Source organism: Sander vitreus, chromosome 15, assembly GCF_031162955.1.
Source record: "Sander vitreus isolate 19-12246 chromosome 15, sanVit1, whole genome shotgun sequence".
In the NCBI taxonomy this organism is placed as follows: domain Eukaryota; kingdom Metazoa; phylum Chordata; class Actinopteri; order Perciformes; family Percidae; genus Sander; species Sander vitreus.
Window position 1 is genome coordinate 29,052,262 of NC_135869.1, and position 17,500 is coordinate 29,069,761.

The window sequence follows — 17,500 nt, forward strand, 5'->3', positions numbered from 1 at the left end:
ATATATGGGCGCCCGCTCTACCGACTGAGCTAACCGGGCGCCCCTGAACATCATTTCTAAATATCTGTCCGAACCCAGCCAACTCAGGTTGGGTATCCATCCTCCTATTTCACACGTGTCAAACTCGAGGCCCGCGGGCCAAATCCGGCATGTTGCAGAGTTAGATCCGTCCCGTATATCAATTTGGGTTCACGATACATTTTGGCCCGCCTAGTTGTGCCCCAAACCAAGAACACAGGAAGGTGTTTTTTAAACATGACATTCAAAGCAGAATATGGCAGATTTGCCGACTCTGAGACTCCGAAAGTCCCCCAGAAGGAACTCTTGATGACTTTTGTAGGGCTTCATGTCAACAAAAATAAGACAAAAAGCAACACATTTACAACAAGATGACAAATGTCTGAGAAAGCCCCAAAAACGAGGAAAAAAGCTACCACAATGTAAAAAAAGAGAGGGTTAGAGGGAGAGACGCGATGTAGCCCAGTTTACCTCCCACTCACATCAGGTCAGGACATCCACCCAGAGCTACGGGAGGAGCTGGAGAGGCAGAGCTGTCTCCCCACAGGACATCCACCCAGAGCTACGGGAGGAGCTGGAGAGGCAGAGCTGTCTCCCCACAGGACATCCACCCAGAGCTACGGGAGGAGCTGGAGAGCCAGAGCTGTCTCCCCACAGGACATCCACCCAGAGCTACGGGAGGAGCTGGAGAGCCAGAGCTGTCTCCCCACAGGACATCCACCCAGAGCTACGGGAGGAGCTGGAGAGGCAGAGCTGTCTCCCCACAGGACATCCACCCAGAGCTACGGGAGGAGCTGGAGAGGCAGAGCTGTCTCCCCCACAGGACATCCACCCAGAGCTACGGGAGGAGCTGGAGAGCCAGAGCTGTCTCCCCCACAGGACCTCCACCCAGAGCTACGGGAGGAGCTGGAGAGGCAGAGCTGTCTCCCCACAGGACATCCACCCAGAGCTACGAGAGGAGCTGGAGAGGCAGAGCTTTCTCCCCACAGGACATCCACCCAGAGCTACGGGAGGAGCTGGAGAGGCAGAGCTGTCTCCCCACAGGACGTCCACCCAGAGCTACGAGAGGAGCTGGAGAGGCAGAGCTGTCTCCCCACAGGACATCCACCCAGAGCTACGGGAGGAGCTGGAGAGGCAGAGCTTGTCTCCCCACCTAATAACGCTAATAAAGTCAGGATTCAAAAAACACAAATGCTTGGTCAAGGGCCCGGCCCGATCATAGCGGCGTGAAATGTCGAGAATCTATACTCTACTCTACATGTCTGGCCCTTGGAGTGATTCTCTTTTTCCTGTGTGGCCCCTAGTGAAAATGAGTTTGACCCCCCTGCTCTATTCGCTGCTCTATGGCTGTATTTTCTCACGCTGTTCTCTTGTTGAATTTCTCAACTTCTCCCCTCCAGCAGCCAGCTGATCCCCATCAGCATCCTAACACCTTTAAGCTCATCTTGTTGCAAAGCAGAGTGGTGCAAGCGATAATTCTCCAGTCAATCGGCTTGTATTACGGCACCATTAAGACCTGTCACACGGCGCTCTGTTCTCTCGGCTGCTGTAAGCCCGGCCGTTAGAAACCTGCTCAGCTTTTAGCTGCGTCTCTTTCACCGCGTCACTCTGGCTGCCAGCGCCGGCCTCGGCTCGTATCATAATCCATTCAGTGACTGACTGCCCTTTCTTCTTCTGCTGCAGTTCTTGATTACCTTATCTGGACTTGACCTTAACATCTGCAGGGCCGTTCGGAGTAGAACGGGACATTGTGGAAGGAAGGGGAAAGAAAGAAAGATGTTAATGCAACCAGTCGGTCCCAAAACCTCCCAGTTAGAGAGGAAATGACCTAAACATATTCTTATTAAATCTTTACAATCCTTCCCTGAAAGAACCAAGCAGGTCTGACTTGTTGGACGATCCAAATAGTCTTCAAAACTTAACATTTAATCGTGCTCGCTAGCTCAAAGTTTGTCTGTTGTTTCCCGAAGAGAACAGAGTTTGAGAACAGCAACAGAGAGAGAGGGGGAGGTGAAGGACATGATGGGAGGCAGTTATCTTGGAAATGTACTTCTGTTGATCCAAACTATACTCACTGCACTGTCCCATGTCAAACTGGCTGCCAGTCCAGGGTAATGGTTCAGGATTAATTGCACATGGACAGTTAAATGACAGTTCACAGGACAATAGATGGAAGTAAGAACCAGGAGTGGTACGGTTCATGAAAGCGTGTGTGCGTCAGTCCACTGGTAATGGTCACTAACCTCTTCCTGCCGTAGTGCCACTTTATACACCTATGTTAAAACACTTACTGGAAACAACGAGGGGGGTATATAGTCTGGTGTGTGGGAACATTTTGGGTTTCATGTCACCTATGATGACAGCAGAAATCAAACAATAGATAGAACTGCCACTGTGTGCATGTATTGTGCAACATGCATTCAATATGCTAATGTCAGCTACATATCATATGCTGAAGTATATTTCTGGAGTGTTACGAACCAAACCGTACCACCCCTAGTAAGAACTATTGTTTGTAGGCATGCAAGAAAGTTGTTGCACCGTCCAAATAGTCTTCAAAACTTGACATTTAAGCCAAGAGAGCCAACATCCTGCACGTACAGTCATGTTAAAACATTAGGACACCCATGCTAAAGGTGACTAAAAAGAGGAATAAAAAAAAAAAAAAACATCTTTTGGAAATTGATCTTAATGCCTTAATTAAAAAAATTAGGAAAAATCCAACCTTTAAGGACACCAGTTATCTTTGTGAATGAATAATGTATCGTAAATAAATAAATGTTCTTCCTTAAAATACAGGAGGCATAAGTCAGTCCACCCCTATGTTAGATTCCCATAGAGGCAGGCAGGCTTTTATTTTGAAAGGCCAGTTATTTCATGGATCCAGGATACTATGATCCTGATACAGTTCCCTTGGCCCCCCCATCATCACATACCCTTCACCATACCCCCACATCATCACATCCCCTTCACCATACCCCCACATCATCACATCCCCTTCACCATACCCCCCCATCATCACATACCCTTCACCCATACCCCCCACATCATCACATACCCTTCACTATACCCCCCACATCATCACATACCCTTCACTATACCCCCCACATCATCACATACCCTTCACCATACCCCCCCCATCATCACATACCCTTCACCATACCCCCCCATCATCACATACCCTTCACCATACCCCCACATCATCACATACCCTTCACCATACCCCCACATCATCACATACCCTTCACCATACCCCCACATCATCACATACCCTTCACCATACCCCCCCCATCATCACATACCCTTCACCATACCCCCACATCATCACATACCCTTCACTATACCCCCACATCATCACATACCCTTCACCATACCCCCCATCATCACATACCCTTCACCATACCCCCACATCATCACATACCCTTCACCATACCCCCCCCATCATCACATCCCCACCACATTTCTAGGTGTGGTTATCAACTTGATAAAAGGCAGCTGTTCTTTAGAGGGGCAGCGTTTTGTGATCTGTGATCTTTTGCATAAGGAGCCTGCTTATTGCTGTATGTTCTGCACCATTTGTTCACAAGTTTCATTCACAGAAATGTCACCCAAAAGCTAAAAGAAACATTTCTCACCACAGAGCTCCACGTCTCTCTGGACTACGTAGTGAGTGAGACGGGTTCATCACTGGTACTTCAGTTCATATGACGGGTTCTTACATAACGACCATTGAGTCAGGGCTACTCTAGCACTTCCTGTGTAAAGGTCTCTCTCTCGCTCTCTCTCTCTCTCTCTCTCTCTGTCTCTCTGTCTCTGTCTCTCTCTCTGTCTCCCTGTCTCTCTCTCTCTGTCTCTCTCTGTCTCTCTCTCTCTCTCCCCCCTCTCTCTGTCTCTCTCTCTGTCTCTCTCTGTCTCTCTCCCTCTCTCTCTCTGTCTCTCTCTCTCTCTCTGTCTCTGTCTCTCTCTCTCCCTCTCTCTCTCTGTCTCTCTCTCTCCCCCCTCTCTCTCTGTCTCTCTCTCTCCCCCTATCTCTCTGTCTCTCTGTCTCTCTCTCTGCCTGTCTCTGTCTCTCTCTCTCTCCCCCCCTCTCTCTCTCTCTCTCTCTCTCTCTCTCTCTCTCTCTCTCTCTGTCTCTCTCTCTCTCTCTCTCTCTCTCTCTCTCTCTGCCTCTCTCTCTCTCTCTCTCTGTCTCCCTCTCTCTGTCTGTCTCTGTCTCTCTCTCTCCCCCTCCCCCCTCTCTCCCTCTCCCCCTCTCTCCCATCTGTAACCCATCCATAGAGAGAGGAGTGTGTGATAACCTGAAGCAGGGGCCCAGTGATGTGATTATGATGAAGCCTTTGGACTCGACCTCATCAGATAGGCTGAGCGGTAAAGTTATCCAACGGATCAGTGAACAGAAGTAGCGCTCTCTTGTGAAACAGACTTTAGATTATCAGACAAACTGGTTTTAGTGGGCAGGACCAGTACAACCATGGCGTGGTGTGGACAGCACTAGGGGTCGGATATTTGGAGCCAATATGCATTTACTGAACAGTGAAAAAGAATCTTTTAGGGAATGCTTCACTAGCGATGTGACATAGGAGATGGTGTCAGACTGTCGTCGAGCACCGCCCTATGTCGTACACTCGACTCGTACGTTCTCGGTCACAGTCGGCCGCCAGCAGAGGTCCAGCAGACGCTGTGCTGAACACCATCAGATCTCTGCAGGATGGGATTAGTGTCAGGGTCATATGGTGGGGTAACCTGAGCTGTGTGTGTGTGTGTGTGTGTGTGTGTGGCGTCACTACACTCGTGACTGACGCCAGGATCAGATGTCTCTTGAAGCAGAGACACCTTCATTGTTATTTTTGAACAGATGTTATTTTTACGGACACATAACTGATTGGTTGAAAGGTTGTCGGCAACATCAATCAGTCAGCTGTTAAGTATTTACCCCTTTACAGCAACCAGCAGGAATCCAACAGGCTTTACGCCAAGGAACAAGAATCAAACATAACAGACAGGAAAATCAGAAAACATTAAAAATCTGTTACATACAGTACACAAAACATGCTATAGATAGATAGATAGATAGATAGGGTCTTCCTTAGGCATGATTCATGCTTCTGCGTAAAATCTACACACACACACTCCACACACACACTCTCTCTCTCACACTCACACACACACTCCCCACAAACACACACACACACTCCCCACAAACACACACATGCTGGCCTTGCTATTCTCTTAAAGACACCAATGCACCAGTATAACCTTCAGGCCACTTACTAAGGCCAAAGCTCTGCCTGGAGCCTCCACAGAACCTTAAATCCCGTTTGAGCTTGTTGGCGGCCGGGTCAGGGATGGGACTTGGCGGCCGGGTCAGGGATGGGACTTGGAGTTATGTCTTTGTGGGTTTATGTGTGTTTTATTTACGATGTGTTCTCTGCTGTTTCGCAGGGGTGACCCCAGTCTGGTCAAGCTGAATGTAGCCATAACCTGTGGTTACCTCCTCTACGGTGAGCTATCTCTTCTTCTGGAGCAAAGTCCATGAGTACAGTCAGGCAACGTGTGTGTTGTACACACACACACACACACACACAGGAATGGACTTTAATCTGAAGTTACTTGATTACGGTTAGAAACGCCAATCAATGCCGAATATACAGACGCTTTGATCCAAAAACTAAATCTTCGTCAAAGGGAACAATAGAAGTGATAAAGTGCGTGTTCGTGGAGTGTTTTTTCTACTCTGTATACTTGACGTGAGTGTTGTAATAAAATTAGATTATATATTAGATTGTATACATCTTATCAGCCTTTTAAAGGAGACTTCCAGTTGATTCCCCCCCGTAGCTAAACGTGGAGAGCTGTCAGTAGCGAACCAATCAGTGCTGCCTACACCGTGTTCTCCTCCTGCTAGCATTAGCACCCAGGAGGCTGAAACAGGGCAGGTTTTAAACCTGTTTTTAGCCTCTAAACATGCTGGAGATGTCGTTCCAAGTGTCTCCCCATGTGCAGTGATTCCTTCTGAGGGAACACAGGGAATCTGACTGCAGGAGATGTGACAGAAAGACATGAACGTTGTTAATCCAGCTCTGTTTAGTTCTGGTGTTGAGACGATAAGACGAGTGTTTAGGGACCGTCTGCAAACTACAACACCGAAAAGAGATGCAACAATATTTTCAAAAATAGGAATATACTTATTTTTTAAAGTAAGTGCTGTAGTACAACTAGCAGGAGACGAGTTATAGTTGAGGTAAGTTTGGAGACACTACCTTATTTAATCATTACATTAATACATATTGTTGCATCTCTTTTCGGTGGTGGTGGGCTGGTAGCTGGCACTGCCAAGGTGCTATTGAGCAAGGCACTGAACCCCTGACTGCTCGGGGCGCCTTTCCATGGGCAGCCCCCCCACTCTGACATCTCTCCATTAGTGCATGTAGAGGTACTGAGTGTGTGTGTGTGTAATTCAGGCCTGTGTGTAATGTGTATTATAATAATAATAAGAGTGAAAACATTGTACTTTCCCTTTGCAGGATTAATAAAATATACATTATTATTATTATTATTATTATTATTATTATTACGGTAGAATTTAAGACTACACAAATAATTTATGAAGCAAAAAATAAACAGCTGCTTGTAAACATACAGCAGCTGTTCGCAGATAGAGAGGATTATAACTTATTATTATAAATCAGATGTGTAACAGCAGTACGAAGAATTGTGGGCTTACCCTGTTTAAAAAAAAAGGAGGAAAATAATGTCAAATGCAACAATATGAGGATTTAGTCGAGCCCTGTACGCTGTTTTTAGAAATTAAAAGGTTATGACCACATACATCTTTTACTAATGTTCTCTTTCACATGTAACCTTTCTTGTTCTTGGCTGCTGCTCTTTGCCTTTTTAAAAGCAGTTCTGTAATCCTCGTCTCAGTCCAGCAGACGTATAAATGTCCCAGCTTTCTGACCAACCTGTCCCCTGTCCTCTGTCTAGACCTGGTGCTGCTAGCATGTAACTGGAGCACTATGGGGGACAGCTTTTTTGTCTGTCACCACTTGGCGGCGCTGTATGCATACGGATATGTGCTGGTGAGTCTCTCGCTCTTCAAGACCCAGAGTGTATCAACTTAGATATAGCCATTTAGAGACACTGGATTATTCACATATCTTAAATGTTTTTGTGTCATGTTGTCTGTCTGTGTGTTTGGGTCTTTGCAGACACGAGGTGTGCTTCCTTACTTTGCCAACTTCCGCCTCATTTCAGAGTTGTCCACGCCGTTTGTGAACCAAAGGTGAGTGAATAATCCCTCCATTCGTCAACATATCCCAGGATTCATGCCAGTGTTCCCCCTAAAGCACAAGGGTCAAACTCATCCTTCTAATTGGTAGAAAAGATGTGTGACCTAGTACATTCAATCAAAACAGTTGGCCTTTTTCAACTGTCTGTGTGTGTGTCTGTCTATATTTGTGGGGTCCAAAAACCAGGAGTCCAGTATACTTGTGGGGTCTGCACAGCTTTGTGGGCCCAAAATGCTGGACCCCACAAGGTTAAAGGTCTGTTTGAGGGTTAAGACCTGGTTGTAGGATTAGGGTTAGAATGAGGTTCTGGTTAGGGTGAGGGTAAGGGTTAAGGTTAGGCATTTAGTGGTGATGGTTAAGGTTAGGGTAAGGGGCTAGGGAATGCATTATGTCAATGACGGGTCCCCACAGAGATAGTGCCGTGTGAGACAACGTGTAATATATTGATGTAGGATTTGTGATCTGTCTTGTTGTTCTGTTGATGTTATGTCTTTACTGCTGATGTAAATAGTAGCCTAGGGACTGCAGATGAATACAGTAAATCAGCCTAAGGCTAACCCTGGTACAATGCATCAAAGGGCAACATTTATGTTTAAAAATGGTACATGGTCTCTAACAAATGAAATGAATAAATAAATAAGACATTTGTGACCTGATAAATTCCAATTTTCAACCTGTGTGGGTGTTCAGAGTTTCTGGCCTGGTGGGGGGGTTCCTGTTGGTACATTTCTAGGGGAAACCCTTTACATCACCCTCTGTTTCACCAAATGGCTGACAGCTCTTCCCCTTCTCCCTCCAGGTGGTTCTTCGAGGCATTAAAGTACCCACGCTCGCACCGGTTGGTGGTGATAAACGGTGTCGCCATGGCAGTGGTGTTCTTCCTGGTGCGCACTGCTGTCATGCCATCGTACTGGGGCAGTGTTTTCGCCACTTTCGGTACTGCGGACTTTGAGCGGCTAGGCTTGGGCGCCCAGGTGGCCTGGATCAGCTCCTGCATCGCCCTGGATATCTTGAACGTTATCTGGATGTATAAAATTGCGCGCGGCTGCTACAAGGTCCTGACCGGGAGGGGAGGGGCACGGAAGCTGAAGGAAGCCGTGGAGAAGGAGTCTCCGTCGGACGGGAAGCAAGTCAACAACCACACGGACTAATTAAAACGAGACGCGTAGAGCAAACTGATATGTAGACACAGACATGCGCAGGAAGGGAGGCTGGACTTCCAGGAATCTCGCAGCCTCTCTCTGTCGCTGTAGTCCCTCCCTCCAATCCCCCGAATCTCAGCCCCTAGTAGTTGGCTAGCGGACCGAGCTAAGCGGTCCTCAGGTCCGGACCCCGACACGAGACAAAGACACGACTCTTTGACTCACTCAGGCCCCAGCCTCTGCAGACTCGGTGTTAGCCTGCTGGGCGATAGCGGTCAGTCGCGTAACAAAGCAGAGCTCACAAGCACACTTTTTAACCCCATCTCTCCCTCGCCCCGCTCGTCCCTTTCGTCTCATCTCCCCCTCCCTCCCCCTCGTGCTCAACTTCAGCCAAAGCCCGATCCTGTGAAGTGCCTGTGAAAGACAGGAAAAAGCAATAATTGTGGAGGAAGCGAGAGTCACAAAGTCTAAACAGAGCTTAGCCCCTTCATACGACAACCATCTCCAGATCGCTTCTGCTCCCGAAAAAACTCAGACTGGAGGCTTCTTCTGGCGTCCGTACTCCGTCCACGGTCGGGGAGACGTGGCCCGCAGAGCGCCGTACTCACGTCAGACCTGAACAGTGTTTGTGAACCTATAGGGCTCTTGTCTTAAACTCATCAGACCTCACAAAAAGAGACAGAAAAAACACCACAATGCCTCTTGTGCAGTATCACCTGCTGTGGCCTACTTGTGACAAAACAAATGGCTCCTGCCTATATCACCAGCCATGCCCCTTTCAAAGTCCGTACAAATTGGATTATATGTTTTAAAATAGAAAACCAAGAGCAGGAGAGGGAAAGAAAGACACTCTCCGACATCCTGAGCTTCTCACAGGACAATTATTATTTCCTTGCCTTTTTGTTATTAGTTGTGTTGGCATCACTGAGCAGCAGACCCCAAAACGGGATCTGCGGATGTTTTTCATGTACGTCACTTTTTCACTTTGCACCAACCTTTCCACCGAAAGCCAAGCGTAAAAACCTCTTTGCAGATGGTTTTTAGTTTGTTTTCTTCCAGTTTTCAGTGATGATGCAGGATGACTGTTGGTGGAAATGTGATAACGTTTTGAGTTTTATTTGAAGTTGTGGAAAGTCTGCGGGGAGTTACGTGCGCTAGGGCTGCACGATATGAGCAAGATATGCGACAACATTGCCGATTATCACGATAGAGATATTACTTGCGATAAATACACAGATATTAAAGTGTACTCAGTTTAATACACGTGAAAATACCTTGTTATATCAATAACCCTTTCACGTAATGCAGTGATACTTCTTCAGGCATGGCAGCACTACGCGTCTGTAAAAAACAGACAGACAACAACAAATTGAAGCTGAAAGGCAGCACTAAAAGTGATTTTTAAAGTGCCGTTTTCTACTGATGCTCTGATTCAACGAACACTAAAATCTCTGCGTGCCTTTCGCGCCCGGATGACATCACGATGGCGATAGAAAGCCCTGGATGACATCACGATGGCGATAGAAAGCCCTGGATGACATCACGATGGCGATAGAAAGCCCCGGATGACATCACGATGGCGATAGAAAGCCCTGGATGACATCACGATGGCGATAGAAAGCCCTGGATGACATCACGATGGCGATAGAAAGCCCCGGATGACATCACGATGGCGATAGAAAGCCCTGGATGACATCACGATGGCGATAGAAAGCGATGTATTGTGCAGCCCTACCTACGTTGCGGCCCTGCTGAGGTCCCAGCAACGTGTCTGATTCATTTTCCATCCATTGCAACCCTCTGCCTCACTGGATCAGCCTCACTGTCCAGCCTCAGCGTTTTGGTTTGGTTCTACCTCCCCCCCGCTTTACAGAGACTCCGTCAGACCGTCCTCGTGACTTAATCACGTTTTTCTTCTTTTTACGGTACAGAGTGATTTTAGCCTTTAACATGTTATCTGTTGTGATCTCACTGATTCAGAGGTACTCTCTCTATCTCTGTCTGTCTCTCTCTGTCTCTGTCTCTCTCTCTCTCTCTCTATCTCGCTCTCTCTCTGTCTCTCTCTCTGTCTCTGTCTCTCTCTCTGTCTCTCTCTGTCTCGCTCTCTCTCTGTCCATCTGTCTTTCTCTCTGTCTCTCTCTCTGTCTCTCTCTCCCTCCTAAGCGTCTCACCAAACTGTTTGCCATCAGCGTATCTTTCTAGAGAAACACTCTTTTATACTTCCACTCAGTGACTCTGAGAACCTGATTTTGGAAGACGAGTGGGACACACACAGACCCGTGTGTGTGTGTGTGTGTGTGTGTGTGTGTGTGTGTGTGTGTGTGTGTGTGGACTGACATTAGAGCTGCAACTGACAGATTATTTTCATTAATCTGTCGATTATTTTCTGGATGAATGGATGAGTTGTTTGGTCTCTAAAATGTCAGAAAACGGTGAAAAATGTGGATCAGAGTTCCCCAAAAAGCCCAAGATGATGTCCTCAAATGTCTCGATTTGTACTGTCCCAGAGGAGAGGAGATACTAGAACATATTCACGTTTAACAAGCTGACATCAGGAGAATTTTTACTTTATTTTTCATTAAAATGGACTAAAACCAATGAATTGATAATCAGAATAGTTGGCAATTAATGTAACAGTTGACTTATCGATTAATCTTTGCAGCTCTGACTGACATGGTGCTCTTCTTTGTGCAGAATGTCAGCTGTCTGATTGCACACATTATGGCATTTTTCAGAAGTTCCTGATATCTAATTCATTTGGATGTATCCTTGAGAAAAGGCTGTCGCTGTGCGAAGCAAAGTGTCGATCTGCATGTGTTTGTTTCCTGTATAAACTGTAAATCATCACTACAGAGCATGGGGAGAGTTACATATTTCTGTGATGCCTTAGTGGATAGTTGAGATAGATGATTGATCTAAATATGAATGCATTTTAAAAGGGGGTTGGTCTTCCAGAACAGTTTATGTTTCTGCCTCAGGCTACATCTCCAGCGCTACGTTTTGGTTTTAAGTGTTTGGGTTTTGAGCCCAAAGTGATCTCAGTGTACACAAGTGTTTTTATCTCCAGTAGAAGAACTAATCTCTGTTTAAACTAACACGCCCAAAACTCATATCTCATCATCATCCTGGTGGACTGGACATCAACAGGAGGCAGCGTGGAGACTCCTCCCACGAGCAGGGGGAATGAGAGGGGGGAACGCCAGAGCAGGTGGAATGAGAGGGGGGACACCAGAGCAGGGGGAATGAGAGGGGGAACACCAGAGCAGGGGGAATGAGAGGGGGAACACCAGAGCAGGGGGAATGAGAGGGGGGGACACCAGAGCAGGGGGAATGAGAGTGGGGAACACCAGAGCAGGGGGAATGAGAGGGGGGACACCAGAGCAGGGGGAATGAGAGTGGGAAACGCTAGAGCAGGGGGAATGAGAGGGGAAACGCCAGAGCAGGGGGGAATGAGAGGGGGGACGCCAGAGCAGGGGGAATGAGAGGGGGAAACGCCAGAGCAGGGGGAATGAGAGGGGGGAACACCAGAGCAGGGGGAATGAGAGGGGGGAACGCCAGAGCAGGGGGAATGAGAGGGGGGAACACCAGAGCAGGGGGAATGAGAGGGGGGAAACGCCAGAGCAGGGGGAATGAGAGGGGGGAACACCAGAGCAGGGGGAATGAGAGGGGGAATGAGAGGGGGGAATGAGAGGGGGGACACCAGAGCAGGGGGAATGAGAGGGGGGAACACCAGAGCAGGGGGAATGAGAGGGGGGACACCAGAGCAGGGGGAATGAGAGGGGGAACGTAGCAGAAGATACTCATTATTAAACCAAAACGTAGTGATGTAAATGTACCTCATAATGAATCTGAAAGCATGTATTCTTTATTCCTTTCTCGTCCTGCATGTCTGTACAGAATATTGCGTACGTTGCCACATTCTCCGTATGCCAGCCAGGCATTACTCTGTTCTTATAAACTCTTCTCTGTGCAGTGCTGTTGGCAAACACTAACGACTACGTAGCTGATATCATGACAGACAGAGATACCACACTAGAGCGCTGATCGGCCACGTTGTTGTGTCCGAGCCCTCATACTAACGCCACATATGTTTGTGTGAGTACGTTTCAGCTCACACGGGGCAACAAGCTCACGTTAACACAGGCACTCCTACATAATCAGCTGTTTGAGCCCGACCCGAACCCCAACATCATTCCTAAATATCTGTCCCAACCCGGCCGGGTATCCATCCTCTAACACACACGATGTTTCGATGTTTTTTCGTCACAACTACTAGACGTCTACGAAGGACAAGCTGTGCACTTCGGTTTCCTTTTTGCTTAAAAGAGGACTCCACCAATTACACATCACACTCCTGTAACCAAGGCGACTCACAGCTTGATCTTTTCATCCTTTTTAAAAAAAAAAAGGGTAAAAATCGATAGAGCAGAACCAGATTTTTGCCGTGTTTCCGTCCAAATGTAGTCGATATTCTAGCCAAAAAAACCCAACATGCAATAAAACAAGAATGAAAGTACGTTTCCGTCCACTACCGTTACTACGTGAGAATTAGGAGTCGTTACGTCGAGATAAACGGCCGTTAAATCATTGCAGACGAGATGACGTCATTTAAAGAGCTCCGGTTCCAACTACTGGAAATGTACAAAGGACAAGCTGTGTTCTTCTGTTTCATTAGAAGAGGAGAAATACCTCCACTGACTCTCGATGGATTAACATCGTTACAGCACAACTCCATTTTAATCAGATTTCCGTAAAAATGTAACGCAGACAAGATGACGTAAATAAACGAGACCAAGTCGGGGAAAAAACTAGTCGGAAAACATGATGAAATAAGAAGTTCCTGTTTGTTTTCATGTGTTAAAGGCTGTTTTATTTGGTCAGCTGGTCCTGTGTGACTGTGATTGGTCAGCTGGTCGTGTGTGACTGTGATTGGTCAGCTGGTCCTGTGTGACTGTGATTGGTCAGCTGGTCGTTTGTGATTGATTGGTCAGCTGGTCCTGTGTGACTGTGATTGGTCAGCTGGTCCTGTGTGACTGTGATTGGTCAGCTGGTCCTGTGTGACTGTGATTGGTCAGCTGGTCGTGTGTGACTGTGATTGGTCAGCTGGTCCTGTGTGACTGTGATTGGTCAGCTGGTCGTGTGTGACTGTGATTGGTCAGCTGGTCCTGTGTGACTGTGATTGGTCAGCTGGTCCTGTGTGACTGTGATTGGTCAGCTGGTCCTGTGTGTTGATAGTTGGTGTTTGAAGGACCTTGATGACCTTGTGTCAGGGCCTTTTAGTCTCAGTATCTCCAGTTGGATAACTAGAAAGTGTGAGAACGTGTTCCCGTGGAACGACAGTAGGGCTGCACTATAAGACCAAAATACACGATAACGTTGCTTAATATCACGATAACGATATTGCGTGCAATAAATAAACCGATGTTAAAGTGTCTTTCAGTATTCTGCTAAAATACAACAAACTGCTTGTTGCATTTAAAACTAATGAAAGGAAATCATTCCCTACGTTCCTTTACTGAACAAATTAAACACTGAAGTGGATTTAAAAGGCAGCACTAAAGAAATATTATATACTAAAATATATATTATTTTAAAGTGTAGTTTCCTGCTGATATTTTCTCTCAACTAACACTAAAATCTCTGAGTTTGTTCGCGATGTGGTTATGATGTCACGATGGCGATAAGGAGCCGATATGTTGTGCGACTGTGTATCTCTGTCTGTCACCACAGAGGACGGGCTACAGCACGTGTGTCAAACTCGAGGCCTGCGGCCCGAGCCCGGCCCCTGGCAGGTTTTGATCCGGCCCGCATTTCAATTTAGGTTCACGATAAATGTAGTTTTTCAAACAGCAACTTCACCACACTTAGAGCACACTTTGGTAGGTTTGCAGACTTTGAGACCCCCAGAAACTCCCACAGAAGCAGAGAGTTTTCCAAATGAAAGCTGGGAAACGGCTCGCTGGGAGTCGACTTTTAAAATGGTACCTTTGTTTTGCTTGATTTGCTGAATTCTAAGATTTCTAAGGAACTATTTGCTGCCTTTTTGGGGCTTTATGTCGCCCAAACTAAGTGAGAAGACTATATGAGACAAGGAATAATACAGTCACAGATATTTGACTTTTTTCCAAATGAAAGCATGAAAATAAACTACATGTCTGGCCCTTATATTAGTGACGTTGAGTCTGACACCCCTGGGCTACAGCATCTCGTGCCTTCACACAAACGCTGGAAGTAATGAAGCCAGGTTTGGATTTGCATGCCGTTCTGATGTTATATCTCCTCTGTATTCCATATGTATAGTCTGTATATCATTTTATAATCTGCCTGCACAATGAATAATCTGGCCAAGTATTATAATCTGAAATTGGTCCCTGTCGGGGAGCCGGTTTTGTGTTGATTTTCGTGCTCTCCCGACTGCAGGGATTACGTCTCTCTGTGAATATTGTAACGAGTGATTTAGTGGCATTAAGATGAGCTCACAGTGTCCGGGATGAATGCAAACTATGTATTTTTTGACATTAGTGCTTAAAGGTAAACCGAACGTTGACGGGAACCTCCTGAACTCCAAGCTGTGAACTCGGCTGCAACTGACGACGATTATTTTCGTCGTCGATTAATCTGTCGATTAATTTCTCCATTTATAGCAACACGTTCTCACACCCATCTCGTAAAATATCTCGTATGAAATATGGCTTGGTCAGGTGTCTTTGTCGTTCTTATTGACGCTAAAAGTCTCCTTTAGCGCTATAAGTAAACGTGCTTGGTCGGGACTATTGACGTCCCTTTAGAGCTATAAGTAAACGTGCTTGGTCGGGACTATTGCCGTCCCTTTAGAGCTATAAGTAAACGTGCTTGGTCGGGACTATTGACGTCCCTTTAGAGCTATAAGTAAACGTGCTTGGTCGGGACTATTGACGTCCCTTTAGCGCTATAAGTAAACGTGCTTGGTCGGGACTATTGACGTCCCTTTAGCACAGTTATGTTAAGGAAAGGGTCGTGGGTGGGCGTACGGTTCTGTGACACGCAGGAGGAAAGAAAAAAGCGACTATAGCAAGCGTGACAAGCAGGACGTGAACCCCGCTCTCCTGGTGAAAGTCCTGTGTTTGACCCATCCCCCCCCCAACCAACCTCCTTACATACTCCTCTCTAAATCCTCTCTAACTGCTGCTCTCCCCGGTGCGTTACACAAACACGCTGAAAGACGTCTTTTTCGTCTCATCAGACGCTGACAGCCACTGTCCAAACGTCCTGATTTTACGAGTTCGGAGTGAGAACGGGTTCTTTAAAGATCAGTAGTTCTGTCTCTAAAATGTGGATCAGAGTTTCCCAACAACATGACGTCCTCAAAACTCGTTGTTTGTCCCCAACTGAAAGATCTTCAGTTTCCCAGAGGAGAAACTAGAACATGTTCACATTTAACAAGCTGGAATCAGAGAATTTTTGCTTTTATTTTCATAAGTAATTCCTCCAACTCATTTAATAGATTATATAGTATTTGGCGATTAATGTTATAGTTGAAAACTAATCGATCTTTGCAGCTGTACTTTAAATATCTGTCGAATAAAACTGTAAAATGGTTCAAACGTATTGATTTGAGTACGCTGTGGGAGATCTAGCGAGCGTGTCTGTCTCAGTTTGGTTCAGCTCTCCGAACACAAACGAACGAAGGATTGTGCTTCAACAACGGAGATTCTCCGTTGAGTGCTTAACCCAAAATCCAACAGGCATGTTCCAAAAAGTGAAGAAAATGTAGCACGTGCCAAGATCCCAAGTTAAGGACGAAATACTCCATTTCTTCCACTTCTTTAAAGCTACAGTGCGTAGTTTCTGTCATGACAACAACGCTGTCGGATTATGAGTTGTTTCAGTAGCTACCGTTACCTTCGGTAGAAACACTGGGTCGCTAACGTTAGCTAACACTCAACCCCGGGAAGTCAGCGACCCTGTTCATAAAGCCATTAAGTAAATGGGTCCATACTGAGAAACGGAGAGAGTTGTGTGGAGCTGATAGGATTAATTATGTTTGCATCAACTCATTTGGCAATGGATTCAACGTAACGGACGTTTATTGGTGTGAAATAGTCGCGCACTAAGGCTTTAATAACGACATGTGTGTCTAATTAAATAAGAGATGACTGCGTTTTCTCCTGAACTTGGGAACTTGCCACGTGCTTCCTTTTCTTCACCGTTTGCAACAAACGTACGTAAGAATCACAGCGTGTACCTTGGAGAGTTTTTGTATTCGTCAGGGGTTTTCTACAGAATATATTTCAAGATATTTTAGCTGTATCTCAAACTGAATTAATGAATTAACGATGGATGGATTTGAATGAAGGCTGCTATTGTATCAGGTTAGAACAACCACATTGCCTTTGTTTATTTGGGGAGGCCAACATTCATTACATCATATAATGGATTTATTTAAATAGAAAAGTATATACACTGTGTGTGTATATATATCTGTGATCAAAGTATTGAAACCAGACGCACGCTGTGCTAGTTGAGCCTCTGTTTTGGTCCTTTTTCGTGTTTCCATTGGATGACAGGATGCCTCTTCTTTCTGACAGAGCTGCTTCACAATCTGGTACGATTAAGGCGACATCTACACCACCACGTTTTGGTTTAAAACTAATATCTCTAGCTACGTTTACGCCCAGCGTCTGCACTGCTGCGTCTCCGAGCCCCTAAAACGGAGACATTTGGAGACGAGGACGCACGTCAGTCAGTTAGGTAGCTTACAGCCCTTTCAGTTACAGGTAGGTAGGTCTGTCTGTCTGTCTGTCTGTCAGCTTCCAGACCTTTCAGTAACAGGTCTCTCTGTCTGTCTGCCTGCCTCTCTGTCTGTCAGCTTCCAGACCTTTCAGTAACAGGTCTCTCTGTCTGTCTGCTCTGCCTGTCTGTCTGTCAGCTTCCAGACCTTTCAGTAACAGGTCTGTCTGCCTGTCTGTCTGTCAGCTTCCAGACCTTTCAGTAACAGGTCTCTCTGTCTGTCTGCCTGCCTGTCTGTCTGTCAGCTTCCAGACCTTTCAGTAACAGGTCTCTCTGTCTCTC

The 17,500-nt window shown here is 46.4% G+C and overlaps 1 protein-coding gene across 1 annotated transcript in view; it reads left to right on the plus strand.

The window, feature by feature from the left end:
• tlcd4b (TLC domain containing 4b) overlaps positions 1 to 10,496 on the plus strand; it is a 26,163-nt gene extending 15,667 nt beyond the window's left edge. The window contains exons 4-7 of the mRNA XM_078269785.1: positions 5,461 to 5,519; positions 7,003 to 7,097; positions 7,227 to 7,300; positions 8,107 to 10,496. Of these exons, the coding sequence (XP_078125911.1) occupies positions 5,461 to 5,519; positions 7,003 to 7,097; positions 7,227 to 7,300; positions 8,107 to 8,458 (580 nt within the window). The 3' untranslated portion in view covers positions 8,459 to 10,496. The remainder of the gene's footprint in view (positions 1 to 5,460; positions 5,520 to 7,002; positions 7,098 to 7,226; positions 7,301 to 8,106) is intronic.
• The last annotated feature ends 7,004 nt before the right edge of the window (positions 10,497 to 17,500 follow it).